Source organism: Pezoporus occidentalis, unplaced genomic scaffold (assembly GCF_034315485.1).
Source record: "Pezoporus occidentalis ecotype Australia unplaced genomic scaffold, CSIRO_AGI_Poc_V1 ctg221, whole genome shotgun sequence".
NCBI lineage: Eukaryota > Metazoa > Chordata > Aves > Psittaciformes > Psittacidae > Pezoporus > Pezoporus occidentalis.
The window spans coordinates 1565128-1568409 of record NW_026914084.1 but is presented as its reverse complement, the minus strand read 5'-3'; the positions used below and the strand labels follow the sequence as shown (position 1 = coordinate 1568409).

Genomic DNA, 3282 nt, shown 5'->3' with positions numbered 1-3282 from the left:
CCCGGCGCCCCGGAACTGCTGGAGCGGCTGCGGCGCAGCGGCAAGGCCGCTCTCTTCGTCAGCAACAACAGCCGCCGCTCCGTGGCCGAGCTGGAGCGGCGCTTCAACCGCCTCGGCTTCCGCGGCGTCCGCGCCGAGCACGTCTTCAGCTCTGCGCTCTGCTCCGCTCTCTTCCTTCGCCAGCGCCTCCTCGGCGGCGGCGGCGGCGGCGTGGGGAGCGGGGACTCGGGCGGCCGCGTCTTCGTGCTGGGCGGAGAAGGGTTGCGCGGCGAGGTGCGCGACGCCGGCCTGCGCCTGGCGGGAGAGGGCGAGGCGGCGTCCGCCGAGCCGGTGCGGGCCGTGCTGGTGGGCTACGACGACCAGTTCACCTTCGCCAAGCTGGCGCAGGCCTGCGGCTACCTGCGCGACCCGCAGTGCCTCCTGGTGGCCACCGACCCCGACCCCTGGCACCCGCTCAGCGACGGGCAGCGCACCCCCGGTGAGCCCGCGGGCCCCTCTCCCTCCCTTGCTGCCCCGGGGGGGGCGGGGTTGGTCTGGGTTGGGGTTCACCGTCCCAGGCACGGGCGAGGAGGTTCCCTGAGCATCAGGATGCTCACATCCATCCCTGTCAGCATCCCAGTTCGCTTGTGGGACCCTCAGTGCTGAGCTTCCCGCAGCCGGGTAGCCCGTGGCTACGTCTTTTTCTCCTCCCTCTTCTCTCCAGGGACTGGCAGCCTCACAGCCGCGGTGGAAACGGCTTCAGGCCGCAAGGCACTAGTGGTGGGGAAACCGAACACGTACATGTTTGATTGCATCGTGGAGCGTTTCGGCGTCGACCCGTCCCGCACCCTCATGGTGGGAGACCGTCTGGAGACAGATATCCTCTTTGGCAAGAACTGCGGCCTCTCCACCATCCTCACCCTGACAGGTGTCTCCCGCCTGGAAGAGGCGCAGGCCTACATGGCCAGTGACAGCGCCGCTGCCAAGGATATGGTGCCCAATTACTATGTGGACAGCATTGCAGACTTGATACCAGGTCTGGATGAGTAGCAGTCTGTATATGTGGGGGCAGACGGGTCAGGTTCTGCATCCCAGATCTCCAACTGTTCCCATTTCTCTCTCACTGCCCTATTTCCTCAATTCCTGGTTTCTTCACATTCCAGTGCCCTTCTCTGGGGGCAAAATGGGGGGCGTTGGCAGGAGGGACCAGGGTTCAAGTTGTCTTCTTTCTGCTGAGAGCTGTCCATGACGCTTCCTCTCCCTTATATGCCAGCTGCCAGTGTCTCTGGGAGAGAGCTGGAGGCCTTGAGCTCCAACGTGGGGGTCACATCAGTGTGTATGTGCGGCCTCACTCCCTGCAGGAGTTAGGGACTGGGTGTCTTATTGTCTTATTTTCTCTTAGGTAACCAGTGGCGGCCTTTTACTGCTGTCCCTTTGGTCATAACTCTTTAACTTCTGAGCTGCATCCTTGAGGTCCTTGTAGTAAGCCCCTCCTCCCCAGGGATGTCACCCACCAGGTCTCTTTCAGTGCCAGGGCATGTGGAAGGAGTATGCTGGAGCAATGAATGAGAGCATCTGTGCTTCCCATGAGTGAAAGGGAGCATTGCCTCATCTCTTCTCTCCCCCGTTCTTTAGAGATATTTCCTTCGTTGTCCCCCTGCCCCAACTCAGTTAATAACTGTGCCAGTGTCTGAGGGACTATGGGAAGGGAAGAGACTAGTTGAGGGGTTTTTTTGTGCCAAACTGACAAGCTGTGATTGCGCACAGCGGGGCTGCAGTTGTACCTTGTTTTCAAGCACCTTTACTGAAGGGGCTTGTGAAGGAGAGAGGGCTCCTAGACCACAACAGCACAGGAATGTTGGACTGTACCCAGTGCCCTCTCTCCTCAGTTGGATTTTGCTGTAGTACAGTGAGAGAAAAGGGCTGCTGGGGGTCTGTGCTGCAGCTGCTGGTGTGCAGGTGAGATGGTGGTGGTATTGTCACTGCTGTGGATGTGTCACAGCCCTCATCCATTCCTTGCTGCTTTGTCTTTTTACCTTTTTTATTTTTTGATCTTATTTATTAAACTTATTTATTGTTCAAATATTGTATTATTTGTATAAAGTATGCTGACTGGTTGCACCAAGGAGACAGGAGGCAGTGCCTTTAGGCCTCCCTTACTGTCCACATCCCATGTTGATGTTCTTACACTCACTGTGTCTCTGTATATAATAAAGTGTGAGCGTGGGCTGGAAATAATCTCCTGTATTCGCTTGTGGTATCTTTGAGCTCTCGAAAATGAGGATGTGGCAAGACTCAAGGGGGTGCTGCTGAGTAGACAAGAGAGAGGTGGACCATGTCTTCCTGGACAGCATCTTCAAGCTGCTGTTTGCTGCTGTCTCTTACTGGGGTCTGGAACTGGAGTGGAGGGTGGAGGTGGCTAGTGGGGCTATGGGGTAGGGCATGGGGTCTGGTCAGGCGAATTGGAGCAGTGAGTGAGGCTATCTTTGCCACCCAATTCACAGCATGGGTGATTGCTTGCTGGGGAATGGTGAGTTCTTGTGCTGTGCCTCAAGTCTGCCCACTGCTAGTCAGGAGGACCCTATGTGGCCATGCACAGTGGTGTCCAGCTCTGCTAGAGCAGGGGTGAGGTGCCACCTCTGTCATGTAGCTTGCAGAAAGCTGAGAACTGTCCAAATCAGGTCTTGCTGTGGCCCTTCTCAAGTACATTAAGCTTTGAGAGAAGGAGATGTGAGTATTGCTGTACCCCTGCAGGTGACCTTTACTGGGCTGTAGCTTGCCATCCTTTGTGTCCTCTCCCTGGGTTTGGCTGTGATGCCAGGCAGGAAGGAGAAAACAGCTTGGGAATGTATTTTGCCTCCCTTCCTCATATGGGAGCCAAATCCTCCCCTTTGTCTGTCAGACCCCTTTAACAACTGTTGATGGTGACCAAGCATCACATCTTGAGAGATCAGCTTGCGAGCTCAAGAACTGATCTCAGTGTACATTAGTGATGTGTCAGCTCACGGTAGAATTAGATGCGACTTACTGGCCCTAGGACAATTCCAACTACTGAGAGTCTTCCCCCCCCACTCCCCAGTAACTTAGGAAACAGCCCTCTAAAACAAAAACTGACCCAAAAAGCTCTTGGAAGACTGCCCTTTATCTTAATCAGTCCCTTCATGTGCAACTTTCTCTCCTTTTTGTCTGTCCCATCTTCAATTAGACAACCAGAGGACTGGTGCTCTCTTAATGAGTGTCTGACCAGCACTTGCATCATCAGCCAGAGCAAGATTGAGACCTAATGTGTCTGCTAACTCTGGC

General features: G+C 55.6%; 1 protein-coding gene across 1 annotated transcript; it reads left to right on the top strand.

The window, feature by feature from the left end:
- Positions 1 to 3: 3 nt before the first annotated feature.
- Positions 4 to 2217, top strand: PDXP (pyridoxal phosphatase; the record flags this gene model as incomplete). Its single annotated transcript, XM_062620601.1, has 2 exons — positions 4 to 478; positions 704 to 2217. Coding segments are annotated over 2 exons (801 nt in total), but the record flags the coding sequence as incomplete, so codon positions are not given.
- Positions 2218 to 3282: the final 1065 nt, after the last annotated feature.